This window comes from Chiloscyllium punctatum, chromosome 42 (genome assembly GCF_047496795.1).
Source record: "Chiloscyllium punctatum isolate Juve2018m chromosome 42, sChiPun1.3, whole genome shotgun sequence".
Taxonomy (NCBI): Eukaryota; Metazoa; Chordata; class Chondrichthyes; order Orectolobiformes; family Hemiscylliidae; genus Chiloscyllium; species Chiloscyllium punctatum.
Window position 1 is genome coordinate 15692065 of NC_092780.1, and position 24573 is coordinate 15716637.

At 43.0% G+C, this 24573-nt stretch overlaps 4 protein-coding genes across 4 annotated transcripts; all 4 read left to right on the plus strand.

The window, feature by feature from the left end:
- The first annotated feature begins 1409 nt into the window (after window positions 1–1409).
- Window positions 1410–2453, plus strand: LOC140465760 (heat shock protein 30C-like). The gene has a single exon (XM_072561487.1). It carries the CDS (start codon window positions 1599–1601, stop codon window positions 2256–2258), a length of 660 nt encoding a protein of 219 aa, XP_072417588.1. The 5' UTR covers window positions 1410–1598; the 3' UTR covers window positions 2259–2453.
- A 10195-nt stretch (window positions 2454–12648) lies between these two features.
- Window positions 12649–13567, plus strand: LOC140465545 (heat shock protein 30C-like). Its single transcript, XM_072561084.1, has one exon. It carries the CDS (start codon window positions 12776–12778, stop codon window positions 13433–13435), a length of 660 nt encoding a protein of 219 aa, XP_072417185.1. The 5' UTR covers window positions 12649–12775; the 3' UTR covers window positions 13436–13567.
- A 4827-nt stretch (window positions 13568–18394) lies between these two features.
- LOC140465546 (heat shock protein 30C-like) lies at window positions 18395–19359 on the plus strand. Its single transcript, XM_072561085.1, has one exon. It carries the CDS (start codon window positions 18505–18507, stop codon window positions 19162–19164), a length of 660 nt encoding a protein of 219 aa, XP_072417186.1. The 5' UTR covers window positions 18395–18504; the 3' UTR covers window positions 19165–19359.
- Window positions 19360–22250: 2891 nt separating this feature from the next.
- Window positions 22251–23209, plus strand: LOC140465547 (heat shock protein 30C-like). The gene has a single exon (XM_072561087.1). It carries the CDS (start codon window positions 22355–22357, stop codon window positions 23012–23014), a length of 660 nt encoding a protein of 219 aa, XP_072417188.1. The 5' UTR covers window positions 22251–22354; the 3' UTR covers window positions 23015–23209.
- Window positions 23210–24573: the final 1364 nt, after the last annotated feature.

The window sequence follows — 24573 nt, forward strand, 5'->3', positions numbered from 1 at the left end:
TTGAGTGATGAAGCAGGCTAGAAGGGCCAGATGGCCTACTCCTGCGCCAAGGTCTTACGTTCTTATCCTATTTTGTACATCAGTAGGCCATTCCACCCATCAAACACATTTCTGTATTCCATAAGGTCAACAATGATTTAATGATGGACAGAACACAGCAATCCTGCCTCCCAGATAACTGGTCATTCCTTATTTAAACAACAATCTGTAAAAAGCCTCCACTGATCACTGGGGAAGAGAATTCAAACTGATAACCCCCAAAAGAATACAATTCTCATGATATGTACCTTCGATGGGCAGGACCTTATTTTTAAACGAATCCTCCAACTCCAGGATTTCTGTCTGATGTGACACATCAGTTTAGCATCTACCATGTCAAAACCCTTTGAATCTAATGTTTCAATGAATGGTCCCTATATGCAACATCAGGAAGATGTGTAATATTTCCCTCAATGCCACTCAGAAACTTGGTTCCATCAGCATATTTACTGGATCACACTGACTGACAAGCAAGTGATTTGCAGAACAGCAAGAAATATTAACAATCTCAATAGTGCTTGAGTGGAAGCGAGCAATGCCACAGGAGATCCATTACAAACATATTACATGCAGCGCAATTGTCAGAGATTCTGAATTAATTTTGAACCTAAATACAGTTAGATATTCTCCTGTAGTTGTGCTATTTCTTGTGAATTGGAAAGGACAATGTTAATGTGAAGAGGGTGCAGATTCAAAGGCCTCTCACAAACTGATATTGTACATACACTTGCTAAAACAGAACTTGCAGAGTTTGGGAAAAGATCATGGGAAATGTGAGCAATTGGATAGTGCTTCCAAAGGGATGACACCGGCCTGGTGGACCGAATGGCCTTGTTTGTTGCTGGGCCGAGTAAAACCATTTTTGCGCATTCTTCACTTTCGATGCAGTAACTGGAAATCCTGTACCAAACCCATCATTTGCACGGCGTTTTATAATATTAAAGGAGACAGCTTCATTTTGAGCTGTTTCATTTTCTAATAGACATTATCATTATCATAAAGAAGGTAATTGACTGCAGGCAATCAAGACTTTACTGATCTTAAAGGAAACTCATTTACATTTCCCTCCATCTGAAACAGACGAATATCACATTCATATCAACAAAATCACTGAAAACAGGAATGTTAGAAAAACCAAGCACTGCCTCGTCCTTCCTGCTTGTCATGAGTTGTTATTTCAATAAATTAATCCTCTCTGTGTTTGAACAAACCTCACTTTCCTGCACAGACTCAGCCTTCTGCTAAGCTGTCAATCATTAACATTGCTCCGCCCATCTATGATGTCACTATCTGAGAACATTCCAGAAGTCTGTGGATGTCCTCCAGTGGGTGTCACTGAGTCGAGTCATTCTTGTTTAAAGTCAGGCTCAGATGTGACGTCATGTATTTTCAGCTCACGTGTGATAAACCCAGCAAACTTGAGGACATTCTGGAAATGTCTGGATTTCTGGCAGTAGAATATATAAGGTGTGAGCTCAGAGTGCTGCAGCAGATCAGAGACTGAAGACTGGGAGTTCACATCAGTCAGTTTGAGGGAAGTGAGAGAAGAGGCAGAGACAATGCTGAGCTATCGGGCTTTCCACCCTTCACGTCTGTGCCAGCAGCCTGTATACACACTGGCGCCTGTTGCACACAGGCTCTGGGAACCACTTGAATGTAACAGGTGGGAACAGGTGGAAGAAGCGAGAAAGGGCATGAAGTTCATCAATCGAGTTCTTGAGGAGCTGACAGCAGAATGTTTTCAGGAAATTGCAAGAACTCGAGACAACAAATCTGATGCTAATGGAGAAGGTAAAAGACAATCCGAGGACAAGGGTGGAGATGGCTTTTCTGTGTCCCTGAATGTCCAGCACTTCCCTCCAGAAGACCTGAGGGTGAAAGTAATTGGAAGAAAAGTGCTGGTGACAGGAAAACACGAGAAGAAATGTGATGATGGCAGCGGCTGTTACAGCTACAAATATGAAGAGTTCAGGAGAGAATTCCAGCTGCCAGAGGATGTCAATGCTGAAGCTCTTCGATGCTGTTTGTCACAGGACGGTCGGTTAAAGGTTCAAGCCCCGTGCCTGGCACTGCCAACTGTGAATGAACGGACCGTCCCCATCAACATCACCTTGCAGACAACAACCACTCCCCGGCTCAATCCTGACCAAGAGACAGAGAAACAGGAGAGTGGGAAGGATGTGGGGATGAAGAAAGCTGAAGAACAGATGGACAGTTAAGACTCTGTTACAATGACCAGCTGAAGATGTAATAATTGTTCAAAAGCAGCAATGAATTTCTGTGAATGTGAGATAAAGAGATATTGCTGTCCAATTAATAGTTTTCAACTTGGAAACCTGTAAAGTGCTGTTATCAATGTTCTTGTGGTTTATTTCTGTATGTATATTGGAAGAATAAACACCTTTGAAATTTAATTATGATGATTCTGCCTATTTAATTGATAAAAAGAAAACTGATGTATCACTCTAACTTACATTATTCTCAACGAAGGGAAAGAAGCCTTTTTTACTTGGATTAATTTAAAAGACAGAAACAAAATCAGGTGGTCAAGATCTGCCGAATTCTGAGCTCAGGTTTGACAAAGATGTCAAGCTATTGTGAAGAGACTGTGCTGAAATAATTGTGTACACCTCAGTCTCAGGGATAATCCCTGCAGCGTCACTATCATGAGCAATAACAGGTTGTCATCCAATACAGACACCAGTCTGTCCACCACTCAGTTATTGAATGGTGGGAAACACTTTCATTGTGGTTGATTGATCAATGTAATTGTCAGGGAAGAAAGTTGAAGTTACTTGCATCAGAAGCAACGTTTATGTAGTTTGTGTTTCAATAATCTTAATGATAATATACACTTCATCATAAAGAATAGGAACAGTGTTGGGACCACAGTTATTCACAATTTACACAGTTGTTTTGAGTTGGGGACCACGTGGAATGTCTCAAATTTTGCAGATGACACTAAGACGAGTGGCACAGCAAAGTGTGTGGTGGACTGGGAAACTATGCAAAGGAACATAAATATTTCAAGTGAGCATGTAAAAGGTCTGGCAGATGGAATACAATGTTCATAAATGTGAAATCATCCACTTAGGTAGGAGCAACCGTGAAAACGACTATTACTTGAAAGGTAAACGTTGCAGTGTGCTGCTATGCAGAGGGATCTGGGCATCCTTTTTAATGAATCATAGAAGGTTGGTGTGCAGGTACAACACGTAATTAGGAAGGCAAATGGATTGTTGTCCTTCAATGCAAAAGAAATTGAGTTTAAAAGCAGTGAGGTTATGTTGCAGCTGTATAGAGTGCTGGCGAGGCCACACCTGGAGTACTGCGTGCAGTTTTGGTCTCTTACTTGAGAAAGCTTCACGAGGTTGATTCCAGAGTTGAGAGGGTTGACGTATGAGGAGAAACTGAGTAGAATGCAATTATATTCATTGGAATTTGGAAGAATCAGGGTCATTTTAGAGAAACATATAACATTATGAAGGGAATAGATAAGATAAATATAGAGAGGATGTTTCCACTGACAGATGAAACTGCGACAAAGGGCATAGACCTTTTTTTTGAACAATGAAGGTATTGAGGATTACAGTGAGAAGGCAGGTAAGTGGAACTGAGGACACGAAAAGATCAGCCATGACCTTAATAAATGGTGGAGCAGGCTGGAGGGGCAAGATGGCCTACTCCTGCTCCAAGGTCTTACACTCTTATGCTACTATGAACATCAGTAGGCCATTCCACCCATCAAACATATGTCTGTATTCCATACGGTCACCAATGATGGACAGAACACAGCCTCCCAGATAACTGATCACTCCTCATGTAAACAATAATCTGTACAAAGCATCAAATGCACTGAATGTTGCAGCCACCACTGATCATTGCGGAAGTGAACTCAAACTGATAGTCCTCTGAAAGAAGACAATTCTACTGATATGAACCTTCGATGGGTCGGTCCTTATTTTTAAATCAATCTTCCAGGATTTCTGTCTGATGTGACACATCAGTTTAGCATCTACCATGTTAAGATCCTTTGAATCTAATGTTTCAATGAATGGTCCCTATCTACAGCATCAGGAAGATGTGTAATATTTCTCTCAATGTCACTCAGCAACTTGGTTCCATCAGCACATTGACTGGATCACACTGACTGACAAGCAAGTAGTTTACAGAACAGCAAGAAATATTACCAATCTCAACAGTGCTTGAGTAGAAGCGAGCAATGCCACAGGAGATCCATTACAAAAATATTACATGCAGTGCAATTGTCAAAAAGTCTGAATTAATAGTGAAACTAAATAGTTATCTATTCTCCTTCTGTTGTGCTATTTAGAGTCATAGAGTCATAGAGATTTACAGCACGGAAACAGACCCTTCGGTCCAACCCATCCATGCCGACGAGGTATCCCAACCCAATCTAGTCCCACCTGCCAGCACCCAGCACATATCCCTCCAAACCCTTCCTATTCATATACCCATCCAAATGCCTCTTAAATGTTGCAATTGTACCAGCCTCCACCACTTCCTCTGGCAGCTGATTCCATACATGTTCCAATCTCTGTGTGAAGAAGTTGCCCCGTAGGTCTGTTTTATATCTTTCCCCTCTCACCTTAAACCTATGCACTCAGGGAACAGATTCTAAGGACTCTCACAAACTGGAATTGTGCACACACTTCCTAAAACTTGCAGAGTTTGGGAAAAGAGCATGGGAGATGTGAGTAATTGAATACTGCTTCCAAAGGGATGACACTGGCCTGGTGGACCGAATGGCCTTGTTTGTTGCTGGCTTGATCTGAACCATTTTTGCACATTCTTCATTTTCTGTACAGTAATTGGAAATCCTATAGCATACCCATTATTCGCAACGGGATTTTATAATTGTGGGAAAAGATCTGCGAACCTGTCTACACACAGCATGGCCACACAGAACACAGAAAATCAAGCCTGTCAAAAGAATACATGAAACACCCAGAATGCCTCAGCATTGACCAAACAGACTGACAAGGGAAACCAGACATGACCGTAGTCGTTCACAAACCAGGAAATACATTTCCCAAGACAACCTGATAATAAGCTTCCTGGACCCGATAAACCCAGCTGTCCCAAAGCTCTAAGGGCAGTCTCGTACCCCAGTAATACCAAAGCCGCACAAAGCTCAGGTCAGTCGGAGTGGCATCAGAACACCTGGCTCACAGGTGAGCAACAATGGAAACACCTTAATGCCAAGGAAGCAGACCATCCCACCTACCATCAAAGCGAGCTGGAATCTCCTCAAATTACAAACTGATTGAAGCTGCCAGGATGCTTCATTGTATCTAGATTCAAGACATTCTTCTGATAATTGCTTTGTGATTATCACCATTGTAACTGGTTCACTTGATTATCAAGACCATTGTATTTTCCCTATTTTTAATTATCATCATTGTACAATATTCCTATATAAAATGGCTTGATTCTCAGCACAGGGAAGAGAACCCTTGATCAATTTCTCTTCCAGCGATATCGCTTGTAATAAACAGCTTGTCAGTTTCAGTCGATCTGGCTTGTGTAGTCTCTGCAACATCTGTTCCCACGATGACCAATTCTACCTCAGAAAGTACCAGAAGGTCTCCTTCTTCCACGATCACAACTTCCCTTCTCATGTGGTTGACGATGCCCTCCAGCGCGACTCCTCCACTTCACACACCACTGACTTAAACACCACTCCTCCCAACGCAACAAGGACAGAACCTACTTGGTCCTCCCCTTCCACCCCACCAACATCCGCATATAAACCATCATCCTCCACCATTTCCGCCACCTCCAAACGGACCCCACCACCAGAGAGATATTTCCTTCCCCGCCTATATAGGTGTTCGGAAAGGCTATTCCCTCCGTGACTCCCTCGTTAGGTCCATACGCTCCCACCAGCCCATACCTCATTCCTGGCACCTTTCTCTGCCATCGCATGAAGTGCAAAACCTGTGCCCACACCATTCCCCTCACCTCCGTCCAAGGCCCCAAGGGATCCTTTCACATCCATCAGAAATTTACCTCTACCTCTACCAATGTCATCTCCTGCATCTGTTGCACCTGCTGGGGTCTCCTCTACATTGTAGAGTCAGGACACTTTCTTGTGGAACGTTTCAGAGAACATCTCTGGGACACCCTCATCTACAAACCCCACCCCTGACTTGTGGCTGGACACTTCAACTCCAACTCTGTCAAGGACATGCAGGTCCTGGGCCACCTCCACTTCCAAACCGTTACCACCCGATGCCTGAAGGAGGAAAGCCTCATATTCCGCCTTGGGCCCCTGAAACCACACAGGATAAATATGGATTTCAACAGCTTCCTCATTTCCCCTCCCCCACATTATCCCACTCTCAAACCTCCAACTCAGCTCCGCCCTCTGGACCTGTCCCTCACTCCCACCCTCTGACCTTTCACCTTTCCAAGTTAGCTTTCTAAGCTAACTTCCCCCCCACCCTCCCCGCACAACCCCACACCCTCCCATTTATCTCTCAGCCCCCGGCCCACAAGCCTCATTCCTGATGAAAGGCTTCTGCATGAAACATTGATTCTCCTGCTCCTCGGATGCTGCCTGACCTGCTGTGCTTTTCCAGCTTCACACTCTCGATCAGACCTAGAGCAAAGGCTGGACAACTGAGGAGGGGAGCCACAATTCCAAACCAACTATTGCAGCAATTCGGCGTTGAGCAACCATGGACTCTCCCTGATAACATCGACGGGGTACACTCTTGAACTGGTCATCTAAATTTTAACCAACTCGGCAGACACGTGATCCGACTTGAGCCAGGGTTTGTACCGTGATCCTGATCCAGCCAAGGGGACAGACGGGACGGGCAAGGGAAGCCTGGCAAGATAGAAGGAGAGATCACCGATTAAATTGTTGCTTCAATCCAAAGAAGTCCCCAGATCGTGGGAGGTTGACAGGGGCCCTGCTGTTGTGTTTGTCTGTCTTTTGTTTGTCCTGTTTTTCTCTCATCTGTTTGTCCTGTGTGTTTCTGTGTTTGTCAGTGCTGCAGTCTGTTCTCTATTCCCAGCTCGAACCAGAGGTCCATGAGGTTGCGGGACTCCCAATCCTCAGGAGAGGGACCACCCTGGGGACAAGTCTAACTTGTCCCGCTGAGGCAGCGGTCCGTGAACACTGAATCTCTCCAGGAAGTAACAAGTGCCACTGTAATCATCAGGCTTGGAGAGTAAGGTAGGGAATACCCAGTTTATACAGGTCACCAGCCAATATCGTTTGGGAGCAGAATAGGGAAGGTAGGTACGGCGACCCTTAATGGCATGACTTTAGATAGGTTTAGGGAAGTGGTCAGCCCTAACGCCCCGTCCCACCCACCCCCCAAACTTGAAATCATGGTGTCCCGAAACCTTTGAAAGAAAAGGAATCCCTCCCAGCACCACAGCCCTCCCTCAGTACACCACACATTCCTTGTTGCTGAGGAACTTGATCCTAGGGTGGTTGGATGAGGGGGCTGTGTTACTGGCTTCCCAGCTGCACAGGGCAGCAGAGACAGAGACAGTGACAGAGAGAGAGAGAGAGAGAGACAGGGACAGAGAGAGGGTGTGAAAGAGAGAGACAAGGACTGAGACAGAGAGAGAGAGACAGGGACAGAGAGAGAGAGAGAGTTAAAGAGAGAGATAAGGACAAGGCAGAGAGAGTGAAAGAGAGACAAGGACAGAAACAGAGAGAGAGAGGGACGCAGAGAGAGAGAGAGAGAGACAGACAGGGACAGAGAGAGAGTGAGAGAGAAAGCAGAGACGGTCCGGCAGCCTGTCACAGTTCATGCTGGTACTCAGCAGGGTCTTAGTGCCTGGACACACATGATCACTGAACATTCGAGAAACTTGGACTCTTTGGGTTCAGCCTTGCATGCACATTTGCTTGCTGGTGATTGAACGTTTCAATCCATGCAGCTGAAGATCCAGAGGTGTCTTGAATTAATTTGCATTTGGTGATCTATGATGGTTTTTCTTTTAAGGAACAATGAGTAATTATGAAATGAAAGTTCTGCATAAGTTTTATTAATAAGGTATTAATGTTCCTGCTCTTCATATACACTATGACTGCCCTTCTGTCACTCTCTAACTAGTCAAAGAATTGACTAAAGTAGATCCAAACGGTTGCACTAAAGCTAAATTGGCTTCAGACTGTACACTGCTTCTCTATCAGAGTTTTCAGTAGTATGTTTATTTAAAAATAATACAATAGAGTTCAATGATATAGTATAATACAGTGTAAGTAGCATTTTGGCATCCTGGACTGAGGTGCAGGATGATTCTGCATGAGAATAAACGTGAACTTTATATGGCTGAATTAAAATGCAAAAGAAAACTCTAAAACTAAATCTCCCAAACTACCAATACTGCTTTCAGAAAATTATATTGGCATAATTAAATGTTGCTTCGTGGTCCAAATAATTTTAAGCCTGCAGCATCTCATCAGGGAGTATGAAGTACCCATGGTAGAGTGACTATCTGACCCTGTCAACTTCAGCATCAGAGCTGTCACTGTCCCCAATACTGCAATGATTTCCGCTTCATGCTCAGTGGCCCTCCTGGGTCGGCAGACATTGTGCAAGTTGAATGCCAGCATCCACTGCCCCCCTCAGGGTCTCACGCTGGAAATCCTGGATACACACTACTCCATGCTGTGGGCAGCCATTTCCCTCGAAGCTCCGGCCCTGCCAGCTCCAGCTGCGCCTGGTCATACTCACAAGCACCTAGATTCCCCTCAGTTGTACGGGGGTTGGGCTTTCTCTTTTAGAAGTGTAACCCCTCCACTTTGACTCAGTTAGTCAGGCCCCCGGCCCCCCGGTAGAGGTTGCCCAACTTAGGCAGGATGAGTTCTGTGTGCGTTGCGCTCCTGCAACACTCCAAGCCATTATTACGACGCAAACCCCGGCACTGACCCCTCCGATGAAAACCGCCTGTTGCTGGCCCATGTTCCAGCATCACTGTGGACACAGCACCCCAAACATGCACGCCAAGTGGTGTCCACCCTAATACACACAGTCACTCTCAAACAGGGAGCCATTCTGCCACCTATACCCACTGTCGCCAGCAGCAGTAGAAGGGATCAAGCCGGTTATTGACTCCTTCCTACAACAGGGTGTCCTAGTTCCCATGACCAGTCCATGTAATACACCCATGATACCCAACCCAAAACCCGGGAGGCCAAGAAAGTGGTGTTTTGTCCAGGATCTGAGGGCTGTAAATGCAATTGTGGATCCCTGCTCCGCAGTAGTCACGGACACTAACACCATACTCAGCAGCATCCCTGCCTCCGTTCCCTGTTTTTGTGTGATTGACCTCTGCCCAGCCTTTTTCTCTATTAAATTGATCCCCGAGAGCCAGTACCTTTTTGCTTTTATGTACGGCGGCTGCCAGTACACATGGAACCGGCTTCCCCAGGGTTACACTGAGAGCCTCACAGTCCCCGCTGCTGCAGTACACTGTACCCTCTCCACCCTACACCTGCCGTGCCACAGCACCCTCCTCCAATACAAGGTCGATTTATTACCGGCCTCTACCTCTGCTGAATCATGCACACAGGACACTGAGGCATTGCTCCACTGTCTAGCAAAAGATGGACACAGGGTTTCAATGGAGAAAATGCAACTCTGCCAATACAAAGTACAGTCCTTGGGATACAAACTCTCACATGGCCTCAGGGCACTATCCAAAGAACGGGTCATGGCCATTACTCAGCTTCCCCCGCCAGCCACAAGAACTCAGCTGCAGGCTTTCCTGAGAATAGTAAATTATTGCAGGCACTGGATCCCAGACCACCGTGCCATTGACGAGCCCCTACGGGAGGCATCCTCACCAAAGCAGCCAACAAAAGTGACCTGGACACCAAAGATGGAACAGGCATTCACTGAATTAAGACAGCGATTAGTCTCTGCTCCTGCCCTGGGGGTTCCAGACTACACTCAGCCATTTTACCTCAGTGTCAATGAATCCGAGGAGTTTACATGCGGCATCTTAACACAGCTCCATGGGGATCCCCACAGCCCTGTTGCTTTTTACTCTGTACATTTACCGCCTGTTGTAAGGGGAACGCTGCTGTGTTTGAGAGCTGTGGCAGCAGCCGCGATAACAGTAGAAAAGGACACCCCCCATCGTGCTGGATCACCCAGGCACTGTTTTAGTTCCCCATTCGGTCTCCCTGCTGCTAAATCCAGCAGCAACCCAGCATTTCACTGCCACCTGGAGAACTGGCTATGAGGTCACTTTACTGGCCAAAGCTAACCTGTCCGTACAGCGTGCCCCTGCCCTGAAACCCACCACTTTGCTCGATGCTGTTTGTCACAGGACGGTTGGTTATAGGTTCAGGCCCCATGTCTGGCACTGCCAGCTGTGAATGAACTGATCGTTCCCATCAACTTCATTCTGGATACAAGAACCACTCCCTGGCTCAATCCTGACCAAGAGGCCGAGAAACACGAGAGTGGGAAAGATGTGGGGAACAAGAAAGATGAAGAACAGATGTACAGCTAAGACTGTTACAATGGACTTTTACAGTTATAAGAACTGTTCATATGCAGTCATGTATTTCTCAGACCAGGATGAATGTATATTGCTGAAAAGTATTTGTCTTCAACTTGTCATTATGTACTGGGTTATTAAAAATGTTGCTTATGTACGTATTTTGGAAAAATAAACTCTTTTGAAAGTTTATGACAATGATTCTTCCTTTTAACCTCATAAATTAAAACTGCTCCATCATTAAAATTCTCAAAGTTGACATTTTTGTCAGTTAAGATAAAAATATAATTTACTGGGATCAATTTAAAACACACAATGACTCAGCAAGTGAAGATCTGCCTAAATCTGAACTTGGTTCTGTCTAGGAGATCGAACTGCAGTACAGAGCCAGTACAGCAAACCCGAGGACCTTCTTAGACACAAGAGTTTCTCTTCGTGTTCATAATGGGCAACAACAGCAGCTTGTTGCTCGACACAGACACTAATCACTGCACCGCACACTTACTGGATGGTGGGAACTGATTACACTGGGTTGAAAAAAAAAAATCGGCAAAATTATCTGGGAATAAAAGCAGCTACTTGCATCATAAATAGCTTTTATAAGGTTCCAGTTGAATAAGAGTATGAACAATATTCTTGAACACAAGGACTAGGAACAGAGTAAGCCATTTAGCCCTTGAATCCTGCGAGGCTGCTCATTAACATCCTGACTGATAATGACGATAGCCTCTACTCTAGTTTTATGTCTATCACAATAACCCATCACTTCCATATTAACAATGATCTTTCCCACACAACTGAATATATTCATAGATGCAGTATCCAGTGCTCACTCGGAAAGAGAATTCAATTTAATGACTCCCTGCCAGAGAGGTTTCTCCTGACACTGAGAGAACCGTTATTTATAAAGAGTGATCCCTACGTCTACACTTCTGCATGCGCTCTTCCATCTTTACAGCAACTGCAATCCAAAGTTCCCTCTGATGGCATGTTTCAATAAAGGTTCAATTGACATTACCAATCAGCTATGTAACATTCTCCTCAGCATCAGTCAGTGGCCTTGTCCCATCATTAACATTACGGAGTTACATTGATACAGAAAAGCTTATTGCAGAGCTGTGAGAAACATCAACAGTGATGGATGGAAAGGAACAATACTACAACAGAATCAATAAAAATGTGTTAAATGCTGCACAAATGTCAAATAAATGATAGCAATTTAATGAATCTAACATATTAAAATAATTTGTTTGTCTTCTCTTAAAGCGTCCAAAAAGATGGAATTGTATATAAACGTTTAAAGGTATAATTTCCAGAGGTAAAAACAATGACTGCAGATGCTGAAAAACAAATACTGGATGAGTGGTGCTGGAAGAGCACAGCAGTTCAGGCAGCATCACTGCTCGTTGGATGCTGCCTGAACTGCTCTGCTCTTCCAGCACCACTAATGCTGTATAATTTCCAGAGTTTAGGCAAAGGAATACATTTGATTGGTTAGCACTTTCACAAGAGATGACACATGGCCTCACTTTGTGCTGTGTGATACCAAAGCGACTGTTGCTTATTATTCATTTTCTATTTTTGGAAATCTCATATCATCACATCATAGTTGGCAACAGGGTTTGGTAATTTTGAAAGACAAAGTAGCTAAATTTCTAAGTATATCATTTTAAAATATATTTTATCTTTATTACAAATGAGCTAAAGGCCTAAAATACTTTCTAGGACATAAATAAAACTTTTGTGCATTTCACTACATCAGAAACTGATACATATCCCTTTAATCTTTTATAAATCACTGAAAATAACAAAGTTGTTCAACCAAACACTGTTTCTTCATTCCCTCATGGTTTCAGTTGATATTTCAATGAATCAATCTCTTCTCAAACAAACATCACTGTGCCGCACATGCTCAGCCTTCTCTCGCCAATCAATCATTAACATTGCTCCTCTCATCTGTCCTGTCACTCTGAGTACATTCCGGAAGTCTCTGGAATCCTTCCAGTGAGTGTCAGAGTCGAGTCATTCTTGTTTAAAGTAAGGCTGAGATATGAGGCTATTTATTGTCAGCTTATGTGTGATAAATCCAGCAAACTTGCGGTCATTCTGGAAATGTCTGGATTTCTGGCAGTAGAATATATAAGGTGTGAGCTCAGAGTGCTGCAGCAGATCAGAGACTGAAGACTGGGAGTTCACATCAGTCAGTTTGAGGGAAGTGAGAGAAGAGGCAGAGACAATGCTGAGCTATCGGGCTTTCCACCCTTCACGTCTGTGCCAGCAGCCTGTATACACACTGGCGCCTGTTGCACACAGGCTCTGGGAACCACTTGAATGTAACATGTGGGAACAGTTGGAAGAAGCGAGAAAGGGCATGAGGTTCATCAATCGAGTTCTTGAGGATCTGACAGCAGAATTTTTCGGGGAAGTGCGAAGAATTCACGATAACAAGTTTGATGCTAGTGGTGAAGATAAAAGACAATCCGAGAACAAGGATGGTGATGGCTTTTCTGTGTCCCTGAATGTCCAGCACTTCTCCCCAGAAGACCTGAGGGTGAAAGTACTTGGAAGAAAAGTGCTGGTGACAGGAAAACACGAGAAGAAATGTGATGATGGCGGCGGCTGTTACAGCTACAAATATGAAGAGTTCAGGAGAGAATTCCAGCTGCCAGAGGATGTTGATGCTGAAGCTCTTCGATGCTGTTTGTCACAGGACGGTCAGTTGAAGGTTCAAGCCCCACGCCTGGCACTTCCATCTGTGAATGAATGGACCATCCCTATCAACATCACCTCGGACACAACAACCACTCCCCGGCTCAATCCTGACCAAGAAACAGAGAAACAGGAGAATGGAAATGATGTGGTGAACAAGAAAGATGAAGAACAGGTGTCCAGTTAATACTCTGTTACGATGAACTGTCGATTATATAATAATTGTTCAAAAGCAGCAATGAGTTTCTGTAATGTGAGATGAAAATATATTTTTGTCAAATCCATTGTACTCAAGTTGTAAACATGTAATGTGCTTTTATCAGAATTCATGTACAGGTAAATTATTTATGTATGTATGTTGGAACAATGAATACTTCTGAATTTTATCTATGATCATTCTACCTTCTTACGTGATAGAAGCAAAACTGATACATCACTAATAATCTTCACTCTGACCTCCCTTATTCACGGTTATGGAAAATACACCTTTTAGGTTTGATTAAGTTCAAACTGGGCATAAAATCAGTCAGTCTAGATCTACCTAAGTCAAACCTCAGGTCATATAGTCATGGAGACATCAAGTCATCCAGCATGTAAACTCGACCATGCTGAACAGGTATCGGAAACTTAACTAGTGCCTATATCTCTCTAAACCTTTCCTGCTCATGTAATTGGCCAAATGTCTTTTAAATGTTGTTAGAGTACTGGCCTCTACCACTTTCTCTGCCAGCTCACCCTCTGTGTGAAAAAGTCATCCTTCTCGGCCCTTGTAAATCTTTCCCCTCTCACCTTAAATCTAAGCCCTCTAGTTTAGGACACACCTATCCTTGGAAAAAGACCTTGCCTGTTGACCTTATCTGTGTCCATCATGATTTTATAAGCCTCTATAAGGTCATCCTCAGCCTCCAGTCTTCCTGGAGAAAAGGTCCCAGTCTATTCAGCCTCTCCTTACAACTCAACACTCCAGTGGATCCAACATCCTTGCAAATACTTTCAGCACCCAGCTCTGTCAAAAGATGTCAAACTACAGTTCAGACACTGTCCTTGAACAATTTTCTACACTTCAATCTCAGAGATATTCCCTGCAGCTTCACAATAATCAGAAACAACAGCTTCAAAAACAGAAGTTGCTGGAAAGGCTCAGCAGATCAAAGTGAATGTTGTGGTTCCAGTGACCATTCTTCAGAACTGAGGACACGGCCAGACCTGCTGAGCTTTTCCAACAACCTCTATTTTTGTTTCTGTTTCTGATTTACAGCATCCACAGTTCTTTCAGTTTCTTTTAGCAATAACTGCTTGTCATCCAACCCAATCTGTACCCTACACTGTTACTGGATGGTGAGATGCACTTTCATTGGGGTTAAATGATTCTTGTGGCTATCGGGAATGGAAGGTCAAGTTGGTTGCGTCAAAAGACACTTTTTATGAAGGTTTTGTTTCAATAATATTAATGATGCTTTACCCTTGAACATAAAGAATAGGAACAGGAGCAGGCCATTCGGCCTTTACACTCACTTTGCTATTCCTTCAGGTCACTAATGAATTAATGATGAACTGACCACTACAATCCTGCCTCCTGGAGAACTCATCACTCGTTATTTAAACAAGAATATGTACAAAGCTTAACTACATTTAATGACACAGCCTCCACTGATCATTGAGGAAGAGAATTTAAACTGGGAATCACCTGAAAGAAGACAATACTCCTGACATGAACCTTATGTGGGTGAGCCCTTATTATTAAACTCTGCTGCTGATTTGAGGATTTCTGCCTGATGTGACACACCCTTTCAGCAGCTAAAAAGCCAAGATTTGAATTGATTTGATTTAGTATCATCACACGTACCTAGGTACAGTGAAAAGTTTTGTTTTGCATGCAGTATAAATACATCATACCATACAAAGTGCATAATTGATAGAACAGTTCGAGGAATACAATGTTATGGCTGCAAAGAGAGTGCACAAAAAGTAAGATCAACATTAGATTTGAAATTGGACATTTCCATTCAGGAGTCTACTAATAGCAGGGAAGAATCTGTTCTTCAACATGTTGATACGTGTGTTTCAGCTGTTGGCTCTTCTGCCTGATGGAAGAGCTTGGAAGAGATTATAACCGGGGTGGAAGGGGTCTTTGATGATGGTGGTCCCCTTTCTGAGACAAGAAGCAGTGTAGATGGAGTCAATGGATGGAAGCCTGGTTTGTGTGATGGACTGAGCTCTGTTTACAAGTCTCTGTAGTTTTTTACAGTCCTGGGCAGAGCAGCTGCCATTCCAAACCATAATGCATCCAGACAGAATGCTTTCAATGTTGCATCTAGCATCGACAAAAGTAGATGAATGATCGATGGGCATGCCAAATTTCCTTCAATTCCTGAGGAAGAAGAGGTGTTGCTATGCTGACTTCACCATCACATCCATGATGGTGGTCCTGGATAGATTGTTGGTGATTGTCACTCCAGAGGAACTCGCACTCACAACCATCTCCACCTCAGCTCCTTTGACTTAGACAGGGGTGTCCCCTCCTCTTTGCTTCCTGAAGTCAGCTCTTCAGTTTTGCTGACCTTAAGGGAGAGATTGTTATCTTTGTACCACGACACTTCCTTCCTGTATTCTGTCTCATCATTGTTTGATATCCAGACTATAACAGTGATGTTGTCAGCCACATTGGAGATGGATTTCAAATGAAATTTGGCCACACCACCCATGAGTGTACAGGGAGTATAGTAAGGAGCTAAGTACACAATTTTTGGGACACCGGTGTTGAGGATTGTTGTGGAAGAGATGCTGTTGCCTATCCTCACTGATTGTGGTCTGTGGGTGAGGAAGTTGAGGATCCAGTTGTTGAGTCGAGAGCAGAAACCGAGGTCTCAGAGTTTAGAGATGGGTTTGGTTGGGATTATAGTGTTGAATGCGGAGCTGTAGTTGCTAAGTATCTTAATTATCCCTATGTTACAGGGAGGCTAGGGAGGTGGAGTCTGCCATGGATCTTTTGCGCTGGTAGGCAAATTGCAAGGAATCAAGGCAGGCTGGGAGGCAGGAGTCGATATAAGCGATGAATAATCTCTTGAAGTACTTCATAATTATGGAGGTCAGAGGCACTGGGCAGTAGTCATTCAGGCACGCTGCATGTGTTTTCATTGGCACAGGGATGGTGGTGGTGTTCTTGAAGACCCTTTCAATCTAATGTTTTAAGGAATGGTCACTGTGGCACAGCATCAGGAAGATATGTTATACTTCCCTCAATATGATTCACCAGCTTGGTTCCATCAGTCAATTTACTGGATCACATTAACTGACAAACACGTGGTTTATAGAACAGCGAGAAATATTAACAACAATACCCTTAGTCCAAGAGCAGAAGTGACTTATGCCACAGGAGTTACATTAGAAACATATTAATCCAGCACAAATAGCAAAGAGACACAAAATTTATATTGAACCTAAAATTTGATTCGTCGTTCTCCTTCCTTGGGTCTGTTTCTCGTAAACCAGGACGGCAAAATGGGAGTGTAAGGAGGTAGCAGACCCAAAGGCCTCTCACAGACTGGAATTGTACTTATAGTTGCAAAGACAGAATTTGAAGAGCTTAGCAAAAGAACATGGGGGGGTGGGAGTAATTGCATAGCATTTCCGAAGAGTTGACACTGATCTGATGGACCGAATGGCCTCGCCATCTGCTGTCACATTCTAAACGTATTGTTGTGTATTCTCCATTTTCCATTTTGGAAATCTCATAATTAGCCACAGGGCTTAGTAATTCAAAAAGATGCAGCAGCTTCACTTTCACATTTTTCACCTTTAAATATATTCCATGACAATTACAAAACAGCAAATGGCTTTAAGGATGGAATAAATACTTTATTCAATTTAAAAGCGGCTGATGTAACTTTCGCCCCATTTTTCTCGGTGATAAATTTCACATCAATCTCATTCAAATTATTTAAAATACCAAAGTCAGAAAAACAAATACAGCCACTTCATTATCCCATGACATGAGTTTATATTTCAATCAATTAATCCCCTTTCTGCTTTTACAAACACTCACTTTCCAGCACATTCTCAGCTTTCTGCTCAGTTGTCAATCATTAACATTGCTCCTCCCATCTGGGCTGTCACTCTCTGAGGACATTCCGGAAGACTCGGGAATTCCTCCAGGAGCAGTCACTGAGTCCAGACCTCACACAAACTGGAATTGTCCATACACTTGCTAAAACAGAATTTGCAGAGTTTGGGAAAAGACCATGGGAGATGCGAGTAATTGGATAGTGCTTCCAAAGGGATCACACCTGCCTGGTGGACCGAATGGCCTTGTTTGTTGCTGGGTTGATCTAAAGCAATTTTTCCGCATTCTTCATTTTCTATAATTGGAAATATTGTATCAAACCCATGATTCACAACGGGGTTTTATAATATGAAAGGACACAGCTTCATTTCAAAGTGTTTCATTTTTTAAAAATGTGTTATCATCATAAACAAGGGAATTGTCTGCAGGCAATCCAGACTTTACAGAACTTAAATAAAACTCATGATTTGGAGATGCCGGTTTTGGACTGGAGTGTACAAAGTTCAAAATCACACAACACCAGGTTATAGTCCAACAGGTTTAATTGGAATCACACAGGCTTTGGGAGCGACACTGCTTCATCAGTTGATAGTGATGAAGAAGCGTCACTCCGAAAGCGAGTGTGCTTCCAATTAAACCTGTTGGACTATAACCTGGTGTGGTGTGATTTTTTACGAACTAAAACTCATTTAAAATTCCTTCCATCTGCAACAGATCAATATCACATTCATCTCGAGAAAGTCACCGAACACAGGAATGTTACAAAAACCAAACACTGCCTCGTCCTTCCTGCTGGTCATGAGTTGTTATTTCAATAAATTAATCCTCTCTGTGTTTGAACAAGCCTCACTTTCCTGCACAGACCCCTCCTTCTGCTCAGCTGTCAATCATTAACATTGCTCCGCCAATCCAAGCTGTCACTGTCTGAGTATATTCCAGAAGTCTGTGAATGTCCTCCAGTGGGTATCACTGAGTCGAGTCATTCTTGTTTAAAGTAAGGCTGAGATGTGACGTCATGTATTTTCAGCTCACGTGTGATAAACCCAGCAAACTTGAGAACATTCTGGAAATGTCTGGATTTCTGGCAGTAGAATATATAAGGTGTGAGCTCAGAGTGCTGCAGCAGATCAGAGACTGAAGACTGGGAGTTCACATCAGTCAGTTTGAGGGAAGTGAGAGAAGAGGCAGAGACAATGCTGAGCTATCGGCCTTTCCACCCTTCACGTCTGTGCCAGCAGCCTGTATACACACTGGCGCCTGTTGCACACAGGCTCTGGGAACCACTTGAATGTAACAGGTGGGAACAGGTGGAAGATGTGCGAAAGGGCATGAAGTTCATCAATCGAGTTCTTGAGGATCTGACAGCAGAATGTTTTGGGGAAATACCAAGAACTCGAGACAACAAATCTGATGCTAATGAAGAAGGTAAAAGACAATTCGAGAACAAGGATGGAGATGGCTTTTCTGTGTCCCTGAATGTCCAGCACTTCTCCCCAGAAGACCTGAGGGTGAAAGTATTTGGGAGAAAAGTGCTGGTGACAGGAAAACACGAGAAGAAATGTGATGGTGGCAGCGGCTGTTACAGCTACAAATATGAAGAGTTCAGGAGAGAATTCCAGCTGCCAGAGGATGTCGATGCTGAAGCTCTTCGATGCTGTTTGTCACAGGACGGTCAGTTGAAGGTTCAAGCCCCACGCCTGGCACTGCCAGCTGTGAATGAACAGACCGTCCCCATCAACATCACCTCGGATACAACAACCACTCCCCGGCTCAATCCTGACCAAGAGACAGAGGAACAGGAGAGTGGGAAGGATGTGGGGATGAAGAAAGCTGAAGAACAGATAGACAGTTAAGACTCTGTTACAATGACCAGCTGAAGATGTAATAATTGTTCAAAAGCAGCAATGAATTTCTGTGAATGTGAGATAAAGAGATATTGCTGTCCAATTAATAGTTTTCAACTTGGAAACCTGTAAAGTGCTGTTATCAATGTTCTTGTGGTTTATTTCTGTATGTATATTGGAAGAATAAACACCTTTGAAATTTAATTATGATGATTCTGCCTATTTAATTGATAAAAAGAAAACTGATGTATCACTAAACTTACATTATTCTCAATTAAGCGAAAGAAGCCTTTTTTACTTGGATTAATTTAAAAGACAGAAACAAAATTGGGTGGTCACGATCTGCCTAAGTCTGAGCTCAGGTCTGTCAAAGATGTCAAGCTATTGTGAAGAGACTGTGCTGAAATAATTGTGTACACCTCAGTCTCAGGGATAATCCCTGCAGCATCACTATCATGAGCGACAACAGGTTGTCATCCAACACAGACACCAGTCTGTCCACCACTCAGTTATTGAACGGTGGGAAACACTTTCATTGTGGTTAATTGATCAATGTAACGGTCAGGGAGGGAAGGTGAAGTTACTTCCATCAGAAGCAACATATATGTTGGTTTCTTGTTTTAACAATATTAATGATACTACACACTTCAACATAAAAAATAGGAACAATGTTGCAACCACAATTATTCACAATTTACAGAGATGATTTGGAGTTGAGGACCACGTGTAAAGTGTCAAATTTATCAGATAACACTAATATGAATGGCATAGCAAAGTGTGTGGTGGACTGTGAAACTTTGCAGAGGAACTTACATATTTCAAGTGAGTAGGTAAAGGTCTGGCAGAAAGAATGCAGTGTTAATAAATATGAGGTCATCCATTTAGGTAAGAGTAACAATAGAAAGGAATATTACTTGAATGGTAAAACGTTGCAGTGTGCTGTGATGCAGAGGGATCTGGGTGTCCTTGTGCATGAATCATCAAAGGTTGGTAGGCAGGTACAACACCTAATTAGGAATGGAAAAAGAATGTTGTCTTTCATTGTAAAAATGATTGTGTTTAAAAGCAGGAACGCTATGCTGCAGCTGTATAGGGTACTCATGAGGCCACACCTGGAGTATTGAGTGCATTATTGGTCTCTTACGTGAATGAGAGAGGGTGCAGAGGAGCTACACACGATTGATCCTGGAGTCGAGGGGTTGACGTATGAGAAGAGACTGAGTAGAATGACATTATATTCATTGAAATTTAAAAGAATGAGGGGGGATCTTAGAGAAACACGTAATATAATGAAGGGAATAGATCAGATAAACGTAGAGAAGATATTTCCACTGGCAGGTGAAATTGCGACAAGAGGACACAGACGCAAAATTAGGGGGGAGCAGAATTAAAAATTAACATCTTCACCCAGAGGGTTGTGAATCGATGGAATTCTCAGCACACTAAAGTCAGTGACGCTACTTCAGTAAAGGTTTTTAAAGTTAAGATAGATTTTTTTGAACAATGAAGGAATTAAGGGTTACAGTGAGAGGGCAGGTAGGTGGAGCTGAGGGCTCAAAAAGTTCAACCATGACCTTATTAAGTGACAGAGCAGGTTGGCAGGGCCAGATGGCCTACTCCTGCTCCAAGGTCTTACGTTCTTATCCTATTTTGTACATCAGTAAGCCATTCCACCCATCAAACACGTTTCTGTATTCCATAAGGTCGACAATGATTTAATGATGGACAGAACACTGCAATCCTGCCTCCCAGATAACTGGTCATTCCTTATTTAAACAACAATCTGTACAAAGCCTCAAACACATTCAATGCTGTAGCCTCCACTGATCACTGGGGAAGAGAATTCAAACTGATAACCCCCAAAAGAATACAATTCTAGTGATATGTACCTTCAATGGGCAGGACCTTATTTTTAAACTAATCCTCCGACTCCAGGATTTCTGTCTGATGTGACACATCAGTTTAGCATCTACCATGTCAAGACCCTTTGAATCTAATGTTTCAATGAATGGTTCCTATGTGCAACATCAGGAAGATGTGTAATATTTCCCTCAATGCCACTCAGAAACTTGGTTCCATCAGCAGATTTACTGGATCACACTGACTGACAAGCAAGTGATTTGCAGAACAGCAAGAAATATTAACAATCTCAACAGTGTTTGAGTAGAAGCGAGCAATGCCACAGGAGATCCATTACAAACATATTACATGCAGTGCAATTGTCAGAGATTCTAAATTAATATTGAACCTAAATACAGTTAGTTATTCTCCTTCTGTTGTGCTATTTCTTCTGAACTGGAAAGGACAATGTTAATGTGAAGAGGGTGCAGATTCAAAGGCCTCTCACAAACTGATATTGTACGTACACTTGCTAAAACAGAATTTGCAGAGTTTAGGAAAAGATCATGGGAAATGTGAGTAATTGGATAGTGCTTCCAAAGGGATGACACCGGCCTGGTGGACCGAATGGCCTTGTTTGTTGCTGGGTCAAGCTCAACCATTTTTGCGCATTCTTCACTTTCTATGCAGTAACTGGAAATCCTGTACCAAACCCATCATTTGCAACGGTGTTTTTTAATATTAAAGGAGACAGCTTCATTTTGAGCTGATTCATTTTCTAATAGACATTATCATTATCACAAAGAAGGTAATTGGCTGCAGGCAATCAAGACTTTACTGATCTTAAAGAAAACTCATTTACATTTCCCTCCATCTGAAACAGACCAATATCACATTCATATCAACAAAATCACTGAAAACAGGAATGTTAGAAAAACCAAACACTGCCTCGTCATTCCTGCTTGTCAGGAGTTGTTATTTCAATAAATTAATCCTCTCTGTGTTTGAACAAACCTCACTTTCCTGCACAGACTCAGCCTTCTGCTCAGCTGTCAATCATTAACATTGCTCCCCAACTATGATGTCACTATCTGAGAACATTCCAGAAGTCTGTGGATGTCCTCCAGTGGGTGTCACTGAGTCGAGTCATTCTTGTTTAAAGTCAGGCTCAGATGTGACGTCATGTATTTTCAGCTCACATGTGATAAACCCAGCAAACTTGAGAACATTCTGGAAATGTCTGGATTTCTGGCAGTAGAATATATAAGGTGTGAGCTCAGAGTGCTGCAGCAGATCAGAGACTGAAGACTGGGAGTTCACATCAGTCAGTTTGAGGGAAGTGAGAGAAGAGGCAGAGACAATGCTGAGCTATCGGCCTTTCCACCCTTCACGTCTGTGCCAGCAGCCTGTATACACACTGGCGCCTGTTGCACACAGGCTCTGGGAACCACTTGAATGTAACAGGTGGGAACAGGTGGAAGATGTGAGAAAGAGCATGAAGTTCATCAATCGAGTTCTTGAGGATCTGACAGCAGAATGTTTTGGGGAAATTGCAAGAACTCGAGACAACAAATCTGATGCTAATGAAGAAGGTAAAAGACAATCCGAGGACAAGGATGGAGATGGCTTTTCTGTGTCCCTGAATGTCCAGCACTTCTCCCCAGAAGACCTGAGGGTGAAAGTATTTGGAAGAAAAGTGCTGGTGACAGGAAAACACGAGAAGAAATGTGATGGTGGCAGCGGCTGTTACAGCTACAAACATGAAGAGTTCAGGAGAGAATTCCAGCTGCCAGAGGATGTCGATGCTGAAGCTCTTAGATGCTGTTTGTCACAGGACGGTCGGTTAAAGGTTCAAGCCCCATGCCTGGCACTGCCAACTGTGAATGAACGGACCGTCCCCATCAACATCACCTCGGATACAACAACCACTCCCCGGCTCAATCCTGACCATGAGACAGAGGAACAGGAGAGTGGGAAGGATGTGGGGATGAAGAAAGATGAAGAACAGATGCACAGTTAAGACTCTGTTACAATGACCAGCTGAAGATGTAATAATTGTTCAAAAGAAGCAATGAATTTCTGTGAAAGTGAGATCAAGAGATATTGCTGTCCAATTAATAGTTTTCAACTTGGAAACCTGTAAAGTGCTGTTATCAATGTTCTTGTGGTTTATTTCTGTATGTATATTGGAAGAATAAATACTTTTGAAATTTAATTATGATGATTGTGCCTATTTACTTGATAAAAAGAAAACTGATATGTCACTCTAACTTACATTATTCTCAATTAAGGGAAAGAAGCCTTTTTAACTTGGATTAATTTAAAAGACAGAATCAAAATCAGGTGGTCAAGATCTGCCTAAGTCTGAGCTCAGGTTTGTCAAAGATGTCAAGCTACTGTGAAGGGACTGTGCTGAAATAATTGTGTACACCTCAGTCTCAGGGATAATCCCTGCAGCGTCACTATCATGAGCGACAACAGGTTGTCATCCAACACAGACACCAGTCTGTCCACCACTCAGTTATTGAACGGTGGGAAACACTTTCATTGTGGTTAATTGATCAATGTAATTGTCGGGGAAGAAAGTTGAAGTTACTTGCATCAGAAGCAACGTTTATGTAGTTTGTGTTTCAATAATCTTAATGATAATATACACTTCATCATAAAGAATAGGATCAGTGTTGGGACCACAGTTATTCACAATTTACACAATTGTTTTGAGTTGAGGACCACGTGGAATGTCTCAAAGTTTGCAGATGACACTAAGACGAGTGGCACAGCAAAGTGTGTGGTGGACTGGGAATCTTTGCAGAGGAACATAAATATTTCAAGTGAGCAGGTAAAGGTCTGGCCGATGGAATACAATGTTCATAAATGTGAAATCAGCCACTTAGGTAGGAGCAAACATGAAAAGGACTATTACTTGAAAGGTAAAAGTCGCAGCGTGCTGCTCTGCACAGAGATCTGGGCATCCTTTTTAATGAATCATAGAATGTTGGAGTGCAGGTACAACACGTAATTAGGAAGGCAAATGGAATGTTGTCCTTCAATGTGAAAGAAACTGAATTTGAAAGCAGTGAGGTTATGTTGCAGCTGTATAGGGTGCTGGTGAGGCCACTCCTGGAGTACTGCGTGCAGTTTTGGTCTCTTACTTGAGAAAGCTTCACGAGGTTGATTCCACAGTTGAGAGGGTTGACGTATGAGGAGAAACTGAGTAGAATGCAATTATATTCATTGGAATTTGCAAGAATCAGGGGTGATTTTACAGAAACATATAAAATTATGAAGGGAATAGATAAGATAAATGTAGAGGGGATGTTTCTACCGAGAGATGAAACTGCGACAAAGGGCATAGACCTTCTTTTTGAACAATGAAGGTATTGAGGATTACAGTGAGAAGGCAGGTAAGTGGAACTGGGGACACGAAAAGATCAGCCATGACCTTAATAAATGGTGGAGCAGGCTGGAGGGGCAAGATGGCCTACTCTTGCTCCAATGTCTTACACTCTTATGCTACTATGAACATCAGTAGGCCATTCCACCCATCAAACATGTTTCTGTATTCCATAAGGTCACCAA

Bases quoted from the DNA above. Each gene is read 5' to 3' on its own strand.
- LOC140465760 (XM_072561487.1), top strand. From the start codon at position 1,599: ATGCTGAGCTATCGGGCTTTCCACCCTTCACGTCTGTGCCAGCAGCCT.
- LOC140465546 (XM_072561085.1), top strand. From the start codon at position 18,505: ATGCTGAGCTATCGGCCTTTCCACCCTTCACGTCTGTGCCAGCAGCCT.
- LOC140465547 (XM_072561087.1), top strand. From the start codon at position 22,355: ATGCTGAGCTATCGGCCTTTCCACCCTTCACGTCTGTGCCAGCAGCCT.
- LOC140465545 (XM_072561084.1), top strand. From the start codon at position 12,776: ATGCTGAGCTATCGGGCTTTCCACCCTTCACGTCTGTGCCAGCAGCCT.